The sequence below is a fragment of the Kryptolebias marmoratus genome, linkage group LG15 (assembly GCF_001649575.2).
Source record: "Kryptolebias marmoratus isolate JLee-2015 linkage group LG15, ASM164957v2, whole genome shotgun sequence".
NCBI lineage: Eukaryota > Metazoa > Chordata > Actinopteri > Cyprinodontiformes > Rivulidae > Kryptolebias > Kryptolebias marmoratus.
The window spans coordinates 8,547,471-8,567,360 of NC_051444.1; the positions used below are offsets into that span (position 1 = coordinate 8,547,471).

The window sequence follows — 19,890 nt, forward strand, 5'->3', positions numbered from 1 at the left end:
TTTATGGTATATTTCCAATAGGAGAAATTATTTCAGATTAATTGGATAATATGATATGATGCAGAATTCATTTTCAAATGAATAATTAAAAAAAAACTACTTGTAAACATCCAGTGTCCATAATATGACATCAGTTTCAAACATCAGTAACTGGAATAATGCCTAACAACAATGTAATTACAAACATCTGTGCAAATCTTGTGGTGAAATTATTTCAAACCTAAATGAAGAGATGTCATTTTAACATAAAGGAAAATTCACAAATTCATTGTGACTGTATTGTTGGGGGAGTTAAAATGCAAGTTTACACTTTGTGAGAATTTTATTTTAGATATCCAGACCCCAAAGTGCTTTACACTGCAGTCACCCATTCATCCATTCATCCACACATCCACAGCTGCCCTGCGGCGGGCTGACAGAAGTGAGGCTGCCATCACACCGGCGCCACTGAGTTCTCTGAGGTAAGTAAGGCGGCCCTTAGATGGCGTGACATTTGAAATATTTGAAATGTTGATTGTGAATAGGACAAAAGGCCATCTGCCTCTTTAAAATGTTCTTTTTGACTAAGAAAAATTGATCTATGGATATCTGTATTTTAATTTTAAAAAGGGTATCTAAAAATATTAAGGGTTTTAGGTATCCTAAACTATATATTTTTTACTTATAATTGAAGTTGTGAAAACCTTGAAATACAATGTTTATTAATTTTGACTAACTTTAGACAGCTTTCATTTAATTTCTTGTTATTTAGGAATAGAAAGTCATTTTGACTGGGAAAAAGGCTATTATTATTGCTTGGAGGGAAAGTGATGTATTTTGAATATATGCTACACCGACCTGCCGTAAGCGCAGACACCAAGCTCAAGTTACGTTAACGTTAGCCTGGACCAGAGGAGCTCATCACAATCTGCCTCTGACCGAGACTCCCACCTGATATGTCAGTGTTCACTGGACACCATGGGTAATAGTTCAGTTATGTCTTCATTATCATAAGAATCCTGGCTAGGTGGTTGTATGTTTAATCATTTTTTGCCATTTACTTACCCCTGTCTTGCAAGCTTATCGTTCTCGCATTGATTCATCAAAGGGCTAACATTAGGCTTGTTGTGAACGTTAGCCACCTGGTCATCGTTCAGTTTTATTTCATTTAATGAGCGGGATGTAAAGGGGATCGTGATTACCGTGGCGTTCAGGTTTGGGGTCAGGCGTGACGTCCATCACGCCTTCCTCGCCTCTTGAATTTCCTGACACGGTGAGATTATTTTTGTTGGGACGGCATTTTTTTTTTCGCTCACCCTTGTGCGGAGGAATACGCCTTTAGCCTGTCAGTGTCGTGCTGCGGTCAGTTTACTCGTGGCATTCAGTGATGACGACTACAGCCAGTGTTGTCGCGTTAAGAGCGCCACCTAGTGTCGTTGCCGTGCGGTCGAAAACATTGTTTTTAAATGCACCACCCATTATAAAATACTGCTGGGTTTTGAGCACCTTTTATAGGAAATGGTAGCAGAGCACTCCGTTGTCTTAATAGAAAAGGTAGATAGTGTAATGACAGAGGTGTGTGTGCTATTTATTATACCAGAAATTGAGCTTTTGCCTTCAGTTCTTGTTAATTGTTTCATTAGACAGGTCACATCTAACTGTAAACAATAATATAAATTTAATTTTACGTTATGCCACAAGAGGTACACAAAACTGTCCACCAGGTGGCGATGTGACACCTTATAGCACCACAAAACAATGCTACACTGAAGGGACTCATTTTAACTGCAGAAGAAGAGGTGCCAGAACAAAAATGTGTCATTCATCTCTGTATTTTCTAACTGTTTGGTGTTCAAATTACAACATTTTCCAGCATGTCCGCTCCTCTAAAACACGTTTTCACTGTTTGACAGGCAAAGCCCAGAGGCTTCTTATCATACTGGTGGACAAACGGCACTCCCTCTGAGATGCTGAGATATCAGAAAACAATACTGTGTAACCAAACAAAAATGTCTGAAAACGGAAACGCCTGTATTGGTTTTAACAACTGACAAATCCAGATAAAGAAGCATGTTTTCTAGGACATCCCTAGCAGTCTTGCAGATGATTTCTGAAGAAATTGTATTAAATCCCTTCAAAGGTAAAAAGTAACTTTTTAAAACTAGATTTACCCAGTTATATATATCTATTTGTCTATTTAAAGACTACATACAGGTTTTAATGGGCTCACAAGTGTGTAAGGAAAGTTTATTTGTTCCTGATTTTCATTTTGAGATCATTGTCAGAGTTTCAGCTCAAAGTCTGTTTAAAATGGCTATATCTGTGTCATTTCTCAACTCTGGCATAAAAGGTGGCGGGCAATGTGCAGTATAAGTACTCAGTACTGTCTTAATTACACTGCTTTTCAATTAATTTAAATGATATAATTTGATTTAATTTAATGAGTTGGGATGAGCACAGGCTGCAGTATATACATTTTTGTCGTAATTGAGATTGAATTTTCTAGCATTCAATCTACCTTTAAACTGAAGCAGAAATAATCCTTTGTCTTGTAATTCTCGTAATAACTCCTTTGAAATTGGTGATTTTTCTCTTCTGGCTGCTATAGTGCCAGGAAATCCCTTCATATAATGTTTGACAGCACTGTGAAGTTTGGTAATCCACTTTTTAAATATGTAATTCCTGATGGCATCACTCCAGAACCATACAAATCGCGTTTTTGTTGCCAGGTCAGGTGATAAATCACGTAATTCCTGATGGCATCACTCCAGAACCATACAAATCGCGTTTTTGTTGCCAGGTCAGGTGATAAATCACCAAATTTAAACAAACTACATCTAATTTTGAAGCTTTTCAGATAGTGAATTTGAAAATACCAATAACCCAATATTGAAAAATTCCTCACTGTGACTCATTTTGCCAGCACAGGTCACATTTTATTTAGTAGATTTCTCCTTATTCGGTAAAACACAGCGTCGCGCCTTCAGCGTGGCACAGACTACGTTTCCCATAATGCTGTTCGGCGCAGCTCCTTTATATCAGCTGAGCTCGCGCGTCGCTGCTGTGAGCGCGGGGCTGCCGACGGAGCGGCTCGGCGCTGCTCGGCGTCCCTTGTTCGGGTTCGGACCTCCTTTTACCCCCCCCGAAGGCGCTGGAGACGTTATTTATTTTTTTAATTAGTTTGTTTTTGTTGTTTTTTAACTACAAATATGTGACTCCCATCATGCGCGTTTTGGGGTTTTGCTTTGTTTATTCCTCCGGGAAACGGTCGCCATTTATCTGTCAGAGTGGATGATTTGTTTACCTTTTTTATTATTATTTCGTTCATAATTCGTCCGTTCGCTCCGGAGTGCACCTGGATGGAGGGGTAACCGTCCGGGACTGCGTTTGTTTTGATTATCCTGGGAGGGTACTGAACTATGTCCAGGCGAAAACAGACCAACCCCTTCAAAGTTAACTGTAGGTATCTCAGGTATTCTCCTTTTTTATCCGTGTCTACATTTAACAGTCTTCTTCGGTTCCACTTGCTTGTGATGATACATTTAATACATTAAACTGGTGTTCTTTCTGCAAACCACCACATACTACATGTGTTGGCATTTAAATATCAGTTCTTTTAGGATTGGGTTAACATCAGTTAATGTTTTTTTGTCACTATTGATGGATATCTTGTTTTCAGATGGTATGTAGTTTGTCTAAGAAGCAGCACATGACTTAAGTGACTCATCTTTTTTGTTGTTGTTGATCCGAATGTCATGTGTGAAACCAAAAGTAGTAAATTGTTGATCAAATGCAAATACAAGGTGAGGTAAATATTCAGTTGTTCAGACTGGGACGGCTGGTGTATATGTGCAGAAAGCTGTCCTCATTTTGAGCTTTTCTCTTGCAACACAAAGTTTGTAGACACCAGACTCAGTTCTAACTTTTCTTTTTTTGATTTTTGTGTGTGCACCATAACCCAGAGACTCATAGTTTTGCAGAAATGTACAAAGGTAGTTTGAAGTACTTTGGCAGTCGCCTCTTAGTCCGAGGACAGGTTTTGTCGACACATTGTCATAACCGTAAAAGTAAGTTGTTTTTATAACTTTTGTTAAACACAACTTTAACAAGTCTTATCTTGGCTGATCATGAGTATTTGTTTAGCTTTATGTGTGTGTTATTAGAGTGTTATTGACATATATTCTGTATTTACCTGTCCTGGAGTCACAGGTGGGAATTAAATCTCCTCTTTTTATGAGATTAATATTTTTGTGCACAGTCTTTGCAGCTGTGCAACTTCACAATAGACATGGGCTCGTTTCAGAGCACACAAGTAATACAGAATGAAGTACAGATGACTTTTGAGTGCTTATTGATCAGAAGGTCTAATAAAATGGATCTGCCCGGTGCTCCTCCTGGTGTGATTCATGCACAGAATTAGTCCATGTTACAAGGACAGCTGGTTACCACATTCCTGGTCTGTTTTTGTTTTTTTTCAGTTGCCATTTGTGGTTGTTATATCTTAGCAGAACTGTTTCATTTAGATGTCACCTCGTGCCACTGGTGCCTTGTTTAAACCCAGTCAGAAGGGGTTCATGTGTTTATGGGATTTGTATGCATGATTTTACTTTTAGAGCTTTCTTTGACACTATTAAGGACATTTTATAGGTGTGTTAGAGCTGAGTTTAGTTAAGGATCAGGGTTATTTTGCTGTTTAAGTGTGACACTTTGATGCTTGTCTCTGTTAAATTAATAAAAACCCTTTTCTTATTTTGAAATAAAGCCAAGTCATTCTGATATTTATTTATTTTTTATCTAAAATGGTTTACTGATTGCTGGATTACTTGATAGGATAACATATTTATTCAAGGATGCAAGTATCATTTTTCTTTTAAATGTATCTTTTTTTTGCCATTTGCACTTTTTTATCAATACTAATAAAATACTGAAGAAGTCTTTAAAAACGTAAATCATCTGATTAAAACAAATGCACTGAAAACCAAGACGAAGCAAGCTGACGTCAGAGAGTGTATGAGCAAAATTAAGAAACTAAGACAGTGATGTCTTATATCATCATCTGAAATATTTTTCATTGCAATAAATATCAACATATCTTATGTTCATATAGTTCCTCGATTTGGTTTTGCTTCTGGCCTCCCTCCACCATCCTTTTGTTGGATGGCAACTTGACGTCTTTTCTTAAACAAGTTCCCGTCCGCTGAAGGAGACTGCCATGAATAATCTACTGAAGTAACACACGGCACAGCCAGTCTTTCTAAACATAGTTTGTTGAAACTACTAAAGAAATGCATCTTCCACTTGCAGCTACAGTAATCCCTGAAAGCTGATCAGCTCATTTGTCGTTCTGAGACAACTGACGGAGACCAAAGTGGGAGCTGAAAGGCCAAAAACAGTCTCATATTGGGATAGGAAAGTCAATTTCCTGTTGTGACAGAACGCTGCCCCAAGTCCAGGTACCATCTTTTTTTTTGTATGAGTTCTGGTTTATCACTCACTGAGAGGGTTAGACCAGACAGACAGGCATGCTGGGACACACACACACACACACACACACACACACAGTCAGGGGATTCCAGACAATGATACAACAATCCTGTCTGTGCAGTTGTGTTCTTTGATTCTGATGCACAATCATACCCTGAAATCATAAAGTTTGAAGCAGGTACACGTTTTGTGTGGTCAGGTGGGATACAGGCGTTCAGTTTGATAGTAAAAAGAAGTTTGTTTAATCTCATATGTGATAAAAATGTAGTGATTTTATACTGAGTTGGACAAAAAAATTAAATGTTTTGCAGTATTTTAAATCTAAACGATGTTGCGAAGCTACGTTTTGTAAATTGCTTCGTCCAACATGTCGTTTTTATTTATTTTCCTATTCAGTGTTCTCATCCCTGACTCTCTCAAGTATTTAAACTTGTTTCTCAAAGAGATGAAAGTGACATTTTCCACTTTCAGGAAAGTGATACATTGTTCTTTCTCTTCCTTCGAATTACTATTATTATTAGTTTTGATATTTTGAGCATTTCTTACTTCCTGTTGTGTTTGTGGGCGTCCGTTGCTATTAGCTTCAGGTCAGAGGGAGTTTCCTTCAGCGGGAGGGTTTTATCACTTTCTGCTTGGTGTCATATTGAGTCAGCAGACCAGAACTTATCAGATGTCTGGCCCTCCATCCTCGCTCTCCTCCTGTTTGTATGTGCACGGAGGACGGGGGCCCCAGCACTTCCTGCAGATTCAGACAGTGTTGTGTGACTGTGTGTGTGTGTGTGTTTTGGAAGGGACGGCGGCTGGAAAGGAGAAGGAGGGGCCTTCAAATTCAAAAAGCCCCCCCTCCCCTCATTGCATGGTGTTTGAGTAGAGTTTTGGCATTCTGTCTTTTGTCTGTTTTGTTTTGCTCCCTACCCCTCCGCCACCCTGCACCCTCCACCCACTCCTCTTCTTTTTCCTCTCTCACTTGTGTGTGTGTGTGTGTGTTGGCTGATGAGTTTGTCTCTTTGTCTGGATTCAGTCAGACACTGCGTCACCTCCTGCCTACAGACACACAGACTCAGAGATAACATCACAGTGGCAGAGACTGAAGGGGGGGGGCGGCGCAAGGAGAGACAGATGTACAGACAGAGCAGTGGCAGTGGGGGGGATGGGTATTTCTCACACATCAATCATTGGCTGTGTGCCGAGAAGCCGGCTTGCTGTAGTAGTTCAATACTCGGACCCACTCTGCCACGGATAATGAATGCACGGACTTGTGTGGGAAAAGGTCCAAACTGCGTTCACAGACTAAACAGAAGTAGTCTGATGACAGAAGAATAAACCTGAAGACTGTTTCTATAGATGGAGAGCAAAGTGCACAAAACCTCCAGGATTGTTTAATTACTTCTGTCAGTCTCAGGTAACTGAAGTCTGCATCTCTGACCTGTGTTACAGGACAGAGCGTGCACAAGAAAAGAAAATGAGATTTTTGAAGCTGTCATTAATTTTTAGCCTCCTGGGTGCCTGCGTGCGGCTGCCAGTGGAGCTTTTAACAAAAACTTTTTAAGGCGACGTTGGAGAGTCCGATGCAGGTTTTCAGGGGCGATAAGAAAAATGAAAGATTCCTCTGCTTCCTGCAACCAAAGCAGCCGCTCGGTCACAGACTGTATGTGCTGTCATCATGAGGCTGTGTCCTCCCCGCTCACATATAGATATGGAAGCTCCATATGAGCAGGGGAGACAGAGGGCGAGCCAGGCTGCTCGGTGTGTGTGTGGGTGGTGAGAGAGACGAGGAGAAACACACTCTGGAGCTCGGCAGTTTGGAAACGAGGCTGCTTCTCCTGAGGGACTGCAGCGTAGATGCTGGAACAGCCCAGCATGCGTTCGTGTGTGAACTGGAGGGCGTTGGGTTGTAAATTTAAGTTAATATTCGTGCATACATGTCAGTGCCTTCGTGATGTTTCTGTTCGTATGAGTCTGCAGAGAAGTTTCTCCTCCAAAACATTCAGTCTCCTTCAGAATCTCATCTAACATTAACCTCTACAGTTGTCTTTAAAAAACAAAATATTCCAAGACCAGTTTATGTACTTTCGCAATTATTATTATTATAAAAGTGTTACATGGCTAAACAATAGAAGTCTGAGGCTGTGTACCTCTGCTAGTCTGAATCAAAAAACTGAAGTCAGAAGGTAATAAAGTACTGGAGAATGTCTGAATCCTAACTTTGTGTCTGAACAAAGACTGAAGATTTTAACCTGTAAAACTCTGTGGTGCACCAGCAGCTGGGTTTTTTGTGTTGTTTTGTTTTGTTTTACACAGCTCCATTGTGAACGTGACAGTGCTGTGATTCATTAGGTGATTATAATGGGACATAAATCTGCTCAGACTGGTGTCCTGTGAACTACACAGCACATTTTATTATACAGTGACCACAGCAGGTCCAGTCACCTCCAGATGTTCAGGTAATAACTCCGCTGCTTGCGTGGGAAAGTAGAAACTTTTCAGGAACTTTCCATGGGAAGTTAAGGTGGCGAATTTTGAAAATATTCCAAACTGAAGGACCTCTTAATTGATCCAAAACTCAATCCTAACAAATCCATGCAACTAAAGACAGTGTGCATGTGATCAAGGAATAGCATAGATATGTGTACTTGCATAAAATCTGGTTGGTTGCGATCTGTTGCTGAAGACTTATTGGAGAATCGGGTCTGAACGGGACCACCGGAGCGTTGATGTCCAGTTTGGCAGCATTATAATATAATCTTCCCTTGTGTTTCTGAACCACATCAAAGAATAACAACAATTTGATAATAAGACGGTTTCAAAGCTTGTAGTTTACTTTGTTGAAGTTTTAAAATGTTTATTTTTACAAGTCAGAAAAGTAAATTCCTGTTTTATAACCATATTGGATGCATTATATCCTCTCAGAGTTGTTGGTCTTTTTATTTATTTTTTTTGTCATCTCTTGTTTGCATCCTCAGTTTTATTCTCCCATCACAACAAGGCAGTTAAGTGATCTCAACCTCTTTCTTCTCCAGGGCCGTTCCACACTTCAGGATTACCAGGACTTCAGCACACTATTAACATGGATGGCAGGGATGAATTCGCCGAAGACAGCGAATGCTGCAGCAACAACTCCCAGGAAGTCCAAGGGCAGGACAGCCTGTCAGGTACAGGATGGAGGGAGGGGACGGGGGGTGGGGGGAGGACAGGATGGACTCTGTAGGAACGTCCTCGGACTGAGGGGTGTTAGTGAGAATAAGCCCTGCTCTGTGTTCTGTTGTCTGTCTGTATTGATAGGGCTGTGTTTGCCTCCATAGAAGAAAGCGATAGCGACGCCGACAACCACGGAGAAGACTCGTCCTCCAACACCTCCGCCGACGACCACATGACCACCAAGAGGACACAGTGCCGCCTCGAAGGAGCGGGAGTCAAAGAGGTGAGTCAGCTGGGGTGAAAATGGCTTCTTTCATTTGGGACTTATTTTTTCTATAACCATAATCCTGTTTATAGACAACCTTATTGTGACATACAAGCTAAACACAGAGCAAAATGTTTGGTGAGGATCTTCCTCTGCTTAAAGCTGCAGTAGGTAACTTTTATAAAAATGTATTTTTTACATATTTTTTAAATAAACTGTTACAATGTCCTGATAGTGGACTATGAGACAGGTAATCTGTGGAAAAAAAACAAGCTTCTCTGGCTCCTATAATACCTCCAAGTATTGAAGAAATGCACCGCTCCCGGTCGGAAACAGCCCATCAGAGCCAGGAGGAGTATCTTAGCAGTGTCAGTCACGCTCGTGCACGGCGTGTATCGTTGTTCAAGCCCAAGATTGCCGTTGTGCAGCTTTACTGCAACAATACGCAGTAAAGAAAGTGCCGTAGCTGTCCACAGTTTGCTCAGAACTCCCTACTGCAGCTTTAAAACGCTTGTTTCCTTCTGAAATCTGTGGTTAAACTTTTCAGATGGTTGTATCAACCTTTCCGTGGGTTGTGAAAGTGATAAACTTATCAGCTAGAACTCTAGTCCACATATAGTGCGTGAAACAGCTGTGATGATGCTTGTTACAGGAATTTGGGTTGCAGTTTGAGAGATTTATTAGAGCGATTATTTTAACTTTAGATCTGATATGTTGCAGCTGAAACTGAAAATGAAACATTTGACTGCTGAACAGGAAATGTTCATATCTGAAAGCATTTCCACCTTATCAAAACAAGCATTTTGTTACTATTCCGAAATAAAGCCTAAATGAGTCATTTTTCTATTTTTCTTAATGTTGTCAATTTTTTGAGTACTTATATAAGCTGTGAAATCTTTAAAGCAGGTCAAGCATCTTCATTTATTACACACACAAGGGAATTAGCCAATATCCTTCGTGCTTGTGTTTGTAAGTGTGTCTGTATTTCAGCTTGGGTGTGAGGAACATCTGTGACAGCACACAGCATCGTGCCGCTGTTGAATGAGTCACTGGGACTTGTGGGAGTTTTACTCAGTCATAGACTCAAACACTTCATCCTACACTTGTTAAAAAAAAAAAAAAAATGTTTCAGACAGAAATATGCTTCAAGTGACCCCGCTGGCCCGCTCCAGTTTGGTGTTAAAATATGCTCGATACACTCAGTTAATTTAATCGTACAAATAATCCAAATGAGTTTTTGTCTCCTTTAAATCTGTAATCCTGAAGATGAAGCTTGGAGTCTGGAGCTCAGCTCCGATCATTAGATCTACTCCTAAAACTGGCTTTTACTTTCCTCAGGAGAGCGAGGAGGGGGCCGACCACGGCAGCTTTGTTTGCCCTCTGTGCACGCTGGATTTCAGCAGCCCTGAGAGACTCATCTCACATGTCTACCAGGTGAGAACTGCACTGGTTTGTGTAAAAATTGTCAGACAGGTAATAAATTTTCGTGTTAGATGCAGTTTAAGTAGATAAATTATTTCATTTTGAACACAACTACAGAGTAGCTTATGTCTGGGTGGTTAATATGTTATTGAATCTTTTGTCAATCCAGTTTTTTATATATATAATCCATATTTTTTACTTAGTTTTTATAATGATGCTACATTTTAAAGTCTCAGTTTTCCTTCAGTTCTTTATTTCTTGCTTGTTTGTGTATTTATGACATTGATCAACATTGTACATCTTTGTTTAAGTGTGAGACATTTTTCTCTTCCGTTTTTTTGTGATAACACCTGAACATCGTAACTTCAGATATTAGTAATATTTATGATGGGTTGTCATGTGAATAAAATCATTTTATTCTGAAAGTTGTCGTTTTAGCTCAATTTAGAGCAGCTACTAAAAGATAAATTCAAATAAATTCATCTTTAAAACCTGCAAACATGTAGAGTACAATGCACAATTAAATAAAAGGAGCGTATCTTTCAGCTTTGTTAGCATTTAACAGATATCAGTAAATCAGTGAAGCAGCAGCAAAGTGCTTCACATTTTCAAGGATTTCTTTCTATTGATGGAATCGTGACTTTATTTTTCATCCATCTGCTCCTTTTCTAAATTTACAAAACCATTTACTGCAAAAAAAAAAAAAGAAGCAAGCAATTGTCTCCTTTTTAATGTCTGTCGTGTTCGGTTTCTCACGTTAATCTCGTTTCACCATCTTCACCAGCACACGACCATGATGAGCAACACCAAGAGCTTTGTGTGCCCGGTGTGTGGGCGAGCGCTCAGCTCTCCTGGCTCACTTGGACGGCATCTTCTCATCCACTCAGAGGACCGCCTCTCCAACTGCGCCGTCTGTGGCGCACGCTTCACAGACACCAACAACTTTAACAGGTTCGGCTCGGCTCGGCTGCTGCTCTGGCCTCAGGCCTTCAATGCAAACGAACAAGCATTTGGGTGTTTCACATGGGATTTTGTCGTTGGATATATGATAATGATCTGTTTTTTGGTCTTTATTATGATAAAGACTAAATACAATTCATCAGTTCTGTGTTTTAGTTTTAATTATGATTGGATTTTTTATTGGTTTTAGTAAAACGCAGCACATCCTTCAGCTTGGACGGCAGATTCAGAAGCAGAATCTAATATAAAATCTAATTCTGACTGACAGTCAAAACCCAAAGATTTAGGTTGTGAAAATGTCTGTAATACATAAATGAAGTGAAATGTGTTTTCAGAGTGGCACGCTGGAATAAATGAAGCAGTGGTTCTTGAAATGAGCCGAACCAGACTGGAGACCACGAGAGCTGCATAAAATTAGTACAGCAATGGCAGATTTGTTGGAAATAAACTTGAATGTTGCTTAGCAACTACCATTAGGTTTTTAAAATTACACAGCACTGACGAGGTTAAGATTTATGGTTAGGAGAAGAAGTGAGAAATTATGAAAAGCAAAATAAAACCTGAGACTTTAAAGCAGCCTGTTGGTTTCAGGAATAAGATGTAGACCTGAGGAGAGTTCACTCTGCGCTATTTTTCTTTTTTCTTCTCTTTACTGTCTTGTTTGAGAAAATAGCAGTGTTATCACATTCTTTTTGTGATAATATTCAGCTTTTATGGGCCTTACTCAGCTGTAGTTTGACCTGGGAAACAGTGAAGACAGTTTTCTAACATTTTTCTAATGTTGTATGTTTCAGGGAGAAGCTTAAAGACGTCCTCGACACCACCAGGTTGGACATCAGTGGACGGGATCCCTGCTCCATGTCCCAGTCCCTGTCCAGCAGCCCCATGAGCAGCCCGGGCTCCAACACTCACTCCTGCCACGGACCAGGTCCTAGTCCCAGTTCATGTCAGGGTCCACATCCATGTCAAGCTCCTGAACCCAACCCCAGCCTCTGCCAAGTCCCTCGTGCCTGCCAGGGCCCCAGCCACATGTCCAGCCAGTGTCGGGAACAGCGGCCGTGCCACGGCTCGGGCCCGGGACCGTGCTCGGGGTCCGACCAAGGCCCCTCCTTCCCTTCACTGCCCGACAGTCTCCTGTCTGAAGGGCCGTCGCTAGCATCGATTCCCGAAGCTCTCAACTCCTCCTCCTCGGCCCTTCCTCCTATACCTGACATCCTGAGTCCCATGCCGGTGTATCCAGCCGGGGTGCTGCTGGTGTGCAACAGCTGCGTGGCCTATCAGCAGCTCGTGGAGGCTCAGTCGCCGATGAGAAAGTGGGCTCTGCGTCGGAAGAACGAGCCCCTGGAGGCTCGCTTGCAGCGCTTGGAACGTGAGCGCACCGCGAAGAAGAACAAGCGAGCGTGCGAGACGGAGGAGGAGCGAGAACTGAGGCGGCTGCGGGACCGCGAGGCCAAGCGCATGCAGAGGATGCAGGAGTCAGAGGAGCAGCGGGCGCGCCGGCTGCAGAGAGACCGCGAGGCCATGCGTCTGAAGAGGGCCAACGAGACGCCGGAGAAGAGGCAGGCCAGGCTGGTCCGAGAGAGGGAGGCGAAGAGGATCAAGCGCCGGCTGGAGAAGATCGACCCTGCTCTGAGGACTCAGATAGAGCATGATCCTGCTGCCATGGCTGCCCTCACGGCGGACATGAGTCTCTTTCAGTTCCCCTGTCCTATGCCGGTCCCCTCCATTGATAACGGGCTCTTCATGAAGCTGCCATAGTTTGGGAACGTAGGGAAGTACCGTCTGATAACATCCTAAACCTGTACCATCAGGTTGCCAAACCATGCCTCACTTGTTTCCTTCCAGCTTCATATAAGCTACTTTCTGAAATGGTGAAAAACAACTTCTTCACTTTCTAATTTATTACAGTCTTTAAACAAACCTTGGGAACAGGGTTGCGTATGTTTCATATTGTATGGATGATGATGTAAGAGCATGTTGTAAAGAGATTTATCTGTTCGTCTGTGAATTAGCAGATTTTACAGGTATACAGTTCCTTTTGTGGAGAAAGAAGTCATTTGCACATGGATCCTCAGTAAGGGGAGTGGGAACTTTGCAGCCACTTGGCCCTTCCTTCCCGGCCCACTCAGCTAGCCCCCCCGTAACTCAGACTCACCGGTAGCTACTCCTCTTTCTTCAAGCTGCTGCGGCGGGAAGTTCATGTCCAAACTACTACCTCATCCGGCGTCGTGGTGGCGCTCTGTCCTCTGGCTCACTGCTTTCCAACACCAAGCTTCCAAAGCTCTGCACGGACTGGACAGCTCTACAGAAGATGCAGGTTTATTTCCTCCCTTTGGGTTCACCGTTAAGGCACTTTAATTGGACATTCACAGAAGCGAGTTGTTTCCAAACACCGGTTCAGGACGTGTGAGTCTCATCTTTCTGAACACACGACCTCTGAATGTTTGTCCTATTGAACAGTGTCGAACAACATTCCCTTCATCTCCTGAGTTTTATGCATCTGCCTCATTACATTCTTTTCACCAACTACACTCCATATTAATATTTTGCCAACGTGTTTTAGTTTTCCTTTGTTACTGAGCCTTTCTCTGGCTTGTATAAACTCAGTCTGTGCTGCTGTTATTGTACTGTACAATACATTAGTTACCTCTTATATATTCTGGACTCATCTTATTGAAGAAAATGTACTGAAATATTCTCCTTAAGTGGTTAAAAAAGGGGGGGGGAGTACCTAATATGTTACCTGTTGACCTCAGATTATGTCGCATTACTTGAATTCTGCCTGCAAAGATGCATTTTTTTATGCTAATGAGGAAACGGCTACAAGAAAGTGGGTTTTTAGAAATTTTAGATTGGTAGTTAGATAACCTCTGCTTTGCAATTTCTGTAGCATCCACATGCTTTGTAAGTCTGCAGTAACTTCAAAACGGATTATTAGAACCACTTAAACTGAGTTTTGTTTTTGTTTTTTTTTACATTTGCACATCAGGGGATAAAACGTCACATAAGAGGTGGAAAATATTTTAAAAATGCAATCAGAAAATGTCTCATCTATAAGTAAGCACTGGGGCTATTTTTGTTACAGGAGATTTTATTAATTTATATTCGTTAACCTCATTCCAGCACATATTTATGCAATTTTATTTTCTTGTGAAAGTGTTTGATATATGTTCGCTGGTATAAAATTGTTTTAATGTTTAAAATTGCAGGCCAAGTTTGTATATTCCTTGTGTCGTTTCCTGTCTGCAGGGTTACTTCCGGTTTTGTTGTCACTTTTCCAGATGTAAAACTCTTCAGTGTCAAAAAGAGCAGTTTGAGTTTCTCCAGCGATGAGCAGCGTTTGAGTCACTCCTAGGCGAAAGTCACCTCCCTGGTGTCGCTTACAGCACATCCAACAAAGAAGAACATTTTTATCTTTAGTGCAAGTCGTGACTTTTGGTCTCTTGCTCAGAGGCTTCCCTCGGAGTGCATCAAACTTCTATGCAACACATTTCTTATTTGTTTCAAGTAAAAACAGTTCACTGAATCTATGCAGAATGCCAGCTGAAATGTTTAAACAGAATTCAAAGAGGGGAAAAAAAAAGTTCAGCTTCTCAGGCAATTAAACTCAGTAAGAGGGGCTCCGAGCCCCGATCCAACATCTCCATCAGCCCAATGACTTTATCAGCAGCAGCTTTCTCTTCCAGGGTTTGGCACATAAAAGCAACAGGGTCTCACTGCCATCCTAATCATGACGCTCTCTGTCCAGGCTTCAGCTCTCAGACTATGAATACTGGGTATTCTCTTTGCAGTGGTGGGAAAGCCTCCTGCAGGGGGAGCACCGTGGACTCGGACACGTCGTCGATCTTTTTTCTTTTTTTTCCTTTGGAGCTGTTTGGATTCGATTAACGCTGCATGTTAAAAAAAACTGCACTTGTCCTTCAATATGAGCTTGTGTTCTGCTGTTAGTTTATGCCTGCCTGTGTTTTTTTTTTTCCTTCTCAAATTTTATTCAAGATGTTAAAAAATGTTGGCCTTTTTGTATTAATTCTGTCAGAATTATTCCTCCCGATGTCCATGTTTACAAAGCAAGTCTCTCTTACAAAGGCCAAATGAATGAGCTAAACTACCGTGTCTGGTTGTGTTCCTGATGCTTTCTGACTGAACGCCATCCTCTGTTACTGGATTAACAGATGTACAGACCGTCATGAAACCTGGTAAAGAATGTGGAATTAAACATTGAATTTATTATAAATTCAGTGTCCACTGGTTTCCTTTTATTTCCCCTTTGTTCAGCAGATTATATCTCAGCGTCTGCGCTACACGAAGGTCTTTCTGCTCACAGTTCTTGGATTTTTCAGCTCTAAAACAGTGCGGTCTTATTATTAAATACCACAGATTTTATGGCACAACCTTTTCAGGAGCTTGTTTTAAGTGAAGCGTCAACATTTCATGTTTCTTTTGCTTACTTCGGATAAAAATTTAAATGTATAATAGCTAAATGAAAATTTTTTATTTACAATTTGAGTCAAAATTATTTTTCTTTTTTAAGTTTTGTTTTTTACTTTGTGAAAAGAAACTTTCCAGCATAAATCAGAGGAGGCAGCAGTGGAAATGTGTTAAAAACTGAAATGACTTTGTGGTTTACACAGATAACTTTGCAATGCAGAAATAAAATTTTAAATTTAAAACATGACAACTACACCACAGCCTGTTAAGTTAATTTTCTATGTAAATGTTACCTGAACCGGTGTGATTTTCACACACTGTAAAATTGAATAAACAGAACTTAAGAAACATGAAGTAGTAACACTTCAAGATGTGTTTTAGTCAGCGAACCCAGCAGGTCGATTTTACAGCAGACATGCTCACTTGAAAAAGGATGAAAGGCTTGATTTTATTCATTTTTACACTTCTACAAGTGTGCAAACCGGCTGTTATGTGTAAAAACAACTAAGAGGAATGTAGCCCTCTAATAACAGAGTCAAAATGTCTGCCGTGACACGGCAAAAAGGCCAAAAACAGAAAAAGCTGAGCGATAACCACTGCGCTTCATCTACGGTTCACACGAGATATTTGTGAACAGCTGTCACAGATAGTTTAAGCTGAAAAAAACGAACCAGTATCATAATTTGTGACCTTTCTGTTGAACTGTTTATGAGTGAGACAGCGAGACGACGTCAAGCAAAGACATGTTTACTGAAAAACATTCATTTCTGACCTGGAACCACAGAGCTTTAGCTTTAAACTACCAAACGTAAAAAATATCTGCAGTGAGCCACTGACATGAGGAAACGGTGCACGACTTTAAACCTTCAGCTGCAGTTTTTACAGAACCAGAAAATCAGACGAACAGAAAACATGACACACAAGTTGGACTGTTTTAGATTTATATTTGTATATATATTTATATATATTATATTGTGTTTACTTAACAAACATGATAAATGCAATGTCTCCATGTTAGCTGTAACAATAAAAATACAATATCTTTGTGTCTTTAAAATACGTAAAATTAAAAACAGCAAAACAAAAACAGAAAAAAAAAACGCCCTAAGTAGTTCACAGAGAGGTACAAATATACAGTACAAATCTATTTTATTCAAAAAGGGTACAAATAAAAATGCAACAAAATAGAGATAATGCTTTGTTAAAGTCAGGTAGGTGCAGGGTATCTAAGGGAGCACTTTGGGTCGACAACTCTAAGGCTTCTGATAGAGATCAATACATATTGGTACGGCCATACGATAGTAAAACTCACTATACAAAGTTCATACAACCTGGATTATACTTGAGGATTGAATGTTACATGTACATAATTGCATATATTTTGCAGGTTTAGGCATAAAAAATGCTGTTTTTTTTGTTTTGTTTTTAAGATAGTTACACGTCACATAAAAAGCAGTGTCACCTTGTGCAGGAAAAGAATTTAAAAAAAGAAAGAAAGCACAATGTCAAACCTGAAAATACAGACTTCTATAAAAACTTTTAACCATTCTCCTGATTTAAGATTTAATTCCACACCAGCAACACCGTAACTGTACTAAGTTCACCTCTGCGGTTTAATATTGGGACATAAACCGACACATTTCCGTCAGTGGAAAGCCGTTTCATTTCTGCAGCCAAAACACGCCTTAATGTTCAGAGACTTTGGGACACAGCACAAGACACCAAACACAATCCATCTGCTCTAGCAGTTTATAAGAAAAAAGAAAGAAAACTACTGATCTTGTGCAACAAGGAAAAAAAAAAAAAAGCCCACATCTGTGCATCTGTCTGTGAGGAGGGAATGGATTCCCCTTCACTGCTGACACGCTTGAAACAGTCGCATAAAAAAGTGCTGAAAAACGCTTCAATTTCATCCGCTTCCACATACTGAAAATCCACAAAGTCAATATTAAGAATGAGAATAAAGAACGTACTAAAAAAAATGTAACCAAAAGCGGAAACATCGGAGGAACTCGATGTCACTCCCAAAAACATCGAAGTTTGTAGATTTCTGCTCAGGACATCGGATATGTACAAAGCAGAATTTAAGGCGTTATAAACAAGCATCATCAAAGCTATCTACACAAAAGAAAAGATACGTCTATCTACAGGAACACAAAACCTGTGATTTCCCCATGATTTTGTGTGCTTTTACATTTGTACGTCTTCAATTTACCAACAGATTTCATTTCCAAACACTGAAGGAGGACATTTAGTGCAAATTATCACAACAGACATCAGAGATGTGCGGAGAAGTCGTCCCACATCTCGGTTTGAGGAGGAAACTGTCAGCTCAACGCGGCGCACGCCTCTCAAAGAACCAAACGGCCTCACGGTGGCACTGCTTGCATCGTTTAAGTCCCGTCAAACTCACCGGGACCTGAAACAGAACAGCAAAGCGGCTGGCAATCAGAGAAAAGCAAACTCTTCCAAGTTCGAGCGAGGACATCTCGAGTGATTTGGCTCTGAATGTTGAGCATCGAAGGAGGAAAATTAAATAATCGGATGCTCAGCGCTTAACAAAATGATAATCCCTGAACGGAAAACAGAAAGCGGACCAAAAGACTTTAAAAACTGCTCTGAAATCCAAATAAGTCGGTCGATTAAATATCCAAAAACCAGACATCAGGAAAAAAGACTGCATGAACTAATCAGCCCTGCTGTTTGAGACGACTACCAATGAAGGGCACAGTACTGAGATCACTGCATAGAGAACATCTAGACTACATGAAATGTTTAGAATTGTAATGAGTATATATTGCTTACACCATTAAAAGATGAACTCAACACGTTGAGCGCCTGATGATGTGACAGAATTACTGTAGTACGTGAAAAGCTCATTTCTTTCTGTACACTGAAAGGTACTTTTTCCTAACGTCCCTTTGATTCAGTTTAAGCGACAAGAAAAAAAAAATCCACATTTTACATTTTGTGCAATGCATTATTTCAATAATCTGCTAGAGCTAATACCATGTTACAAGACCGATCAGATGGCTTTTTGGTGTAAAACGCTTCTTCGGCTTGACTCACGTGTGTATTTTCAAGAACTAACACTGGCAGATACACACTCGATTCACTTTGCAGAACTGCACAGAATGGCGAATACATCCAATACACTTCAGAGGCCTTGAGGAGGAGATTCATACAGCCACTAAAAAAAAAAAACCTGCAGTGACTGAAACCTTTCTATGTGCCTGAGGGAATTGCTCAAATTTAAGTCTGGCTAAGGAAATGTGTGGACTTATGTTTTAAAGCTTCCATAACAGATGCAGAGAATGACATCCACTGAAAGGATGAGAGGAGAAGATATACTCCAAAGACAATAAATGTTCTGTCAGAGGTACATCCACTAAATCTATGGCAGAAATAGAGAAAACTGTTTATGTAGCATTTACCCTTTCTGGTAGGAATGTCTGCATAGGGAATGTGCTGATTTATAAACTTCAAAATGATTTTATGTATGGTCTAATTGCACTTTATTTAAATTTCACCCCTTTAGATTTTGATAAAAAATAAGTCAGAAGGAAGAAACTGCAGCATTCGTCTTGGCTAATGTTGTAAACAGTTAAAAATACAAGTCAGTTATTTTTTTTTTTTCTTCTCTTGCCACCAGCAACACTACTTCAAACATATTCCCTTCAATCGGAAAAAAAAAATCTATCTAATGTATGGTGATTCCTATTTTTATAAGATCAGCGTAAAATCAGTGACATCTGTGCAATACATGAACATCTTCAAATCCACTGTAATACAAGAGCAAATGACTTTAAAACACAACTTAATGCAAGAAATAAAACTGATACTCGTCACACCTCTCCTTTCCTTTAGTAGGTTTTATGCAGAAGCGTCGGTGAAATGGAAAACCAAAGAGAGGTTTCATCTACACGAATGTTTTGATAACGGTGTAGAAATAGAAATGGATCAGTGAAAATGGAGCCCAACACAGTGCAACGTTTCTTAAAGTCGGGTCAGAAGAGGGTGATGTATGACATCCTGCAGTGAAACTCCAGGGACAGGGCAGCACAGCCAAGTGCTGCGGAAACATCTATTGCTTTCATTCAGTAACTGAGAAAAAGACTAACTCAAGCTTAGACCTCACAACAAGGCAAATGTCTGCACCCACCGACCCGTGGGCCTGAGCTGGCGGGTGGAGGGGGGGCTGTTACTGTATGTGG

At 40.5% G+C, this 19,890-nt stretch overlaps 1 protein-coding gene across 9 annotated transcripts; it reads left to right on the top strand.

The window, feature by feature from the left end:
- Positions 1 to 848: 848 nt before the first annotated feature.
- Positions 849 to 15,482, top strand: LOC108250078 (zinc finger protein 821). Of its 9 annotated transcripts, none has more exons than XM_037979883.1 (7): positions 2,695 to 3,438; positions 5,087 to 5,432; positions 8,484 to 8,615; positions 8,746 to 8,884; positions 10,205 to 10,300; positions 11,073 to 11,239; positions 12,043 to 15,482. In XM_037979883.1, exons 3-7 carry the CDS (start codon positions 8,566 to 8,568, stop codon positions 13,004 to 13,006), a joined length of 1,416 nt encoding a protein of 471 aa, XP_037835811.1. In that variant the 5' UTR covers positions 2,695 to 3,438; positions 5,087 to 5,432; positions 8,484 to 8,565; the 3' UTR covers positions 13,007 to 15,482. The 9 variants fall into 9 exon arrangements, with proteins under 9 accessions (XP_017295300.1, XP_017295294.1, XP_037835811.1 ...); XM_037979881.1 differs by having other exon boundaries at positions 3,029 to 3,438; positions 8,766 to 8,884; XM_017439811.3 differs by lacking the exons at positions 2,695 to 3,438; positions 5,087 to 5,432 and adding an exon at positions 849 to 961.
- The last annotated feature ends 4,408 nt before the right edge of the window (positions 15,483 to 19,890 follow it).